This window comes from Papilio xuthus, unplaced genomic scaffold (assembly GCF_000836235.2).
Source record: "Papilio xuthus unplaced genomic scaffold, Pxut_1.1 DF828941.1, whole genome shotgun sequence".
Lineage (NCBI taxonomy): Eukaryota > Metazoa > Arthropoda > Insecta > Lepidoptera > Papilionidae > Papilio > Papilio xuthus.
This window is the reverse complement of record NW_013529708.1, coordinates 1-1,041: the sequence shown is the minus strand read 5'-3', so window position 1 is coordinate 1,041 and position 1,041 is coordinate 1. Positions and strand designations below refer to the sequence as shown.

Sequence of the window (1,041 nt, the reverse complement as noted above, 5' to 3'; positions counted from 1 at the left end):
GGGCTTCTGAGGCCAAAAACCCCGTTTAAAATATACTGTTAACTCTGTTTTGTCGAAAATAATGGCAGGGATGACGATATGTTTTATATAGAAATTAAAAAATAGAAAAACACGATTGGGACCGAACCATTGCATCCCTGAATCTGAATACTCAACAAATGTATAATAAAGTGCTGTTTTCCAGCTTATTTTGGGTTTGATGACTGGTATTATTCACGTGTTGAGAACGCGTCAAAATATCGTGCTGAGCTTGGTGCCGGCTGACCTGGTCACCAACACGACGCTCGTCGCCGCCTGTGAGACCGCCAAGGCACAAACCAATAAAGACAATATCAAAATTTACAACATAACGAATAATCGCAACCCGTTGTTATGGTGTATGTATGAATTTTACTAACTTCAGATAGCTATAAAAAACTGTTAGGAGCATATAGGCCTTGTTTACACATGGATAGTCTCATATACGAGTTTGACTTCTTGCGCGTGGTAATTTCTTCTCGTAATCTCTGTTTTTTTTTTGGAATATCAATATGTGTTTGTACAAGTTTTTGGACAATGGAAACAGTTGAAAAATGCACACGTTATGGTAGTGAATGAAATGATGTTTTCCCCAATGGCATCGGTCAGCAACTACTGATGATTTAAAATGATTAATTACTCGGTTGCTTAGAGTTTTTTGGACTCGCAATACCACATCTGAACTATTCTTTTTAGCAATGCTTTAGGCGTCTTGGTCAAAAAATGACTGTTTTGTAAAATTTCTAATACAATCTTACTGTAACGATTGTTTATATTTCTTTGTTACTTAATACAGTTACCTTTTCAGCGGAACTTGGCAATGTTCTTGAGACTTTTGGAAGGAAATTAATTACATCACGTGCGATTTGGTATTGCTTTACTATACAAACTACGCATAAATTCTTGTTCACAATTCTATTCTGGCTCTTACATTACGTACCTGCATTTATCGTGGATACTGCTTGCAGACTCACAAACAGGCGTCCAATGTAAGTTAATTTATTTATACGTATTATATTTGTG

General features: G+C 36.2%; 1 protein-coding gene across 1 annotated transcript in view; it reads left to right on the top strand.

The window, feature by feature from the left end:
• LOC106127870 (fatty acyl-CoA reductase 1-like) overlaps positions 1–1,007 on the top strand; it is a gene marked incomplete at both ends in the record, with an annotated part of 2,143 nt that extends 1,136 nt beyond the window's left edge. Inside the window, 2 exons of the mRNA XM_013326159.1 lie at positions 185–377; positions 827–1,007. Coding sequence (XP_013181613.1) covers positions 185–377; positions 827–1,007 — 374 coding nt within the window. The remainder of the gene's footprint in view (positions 1–184; positions 378–826) is intronic.
• Between the last annotated feature and the right edge of the window lie 34 nt (positions 1,008–1,041).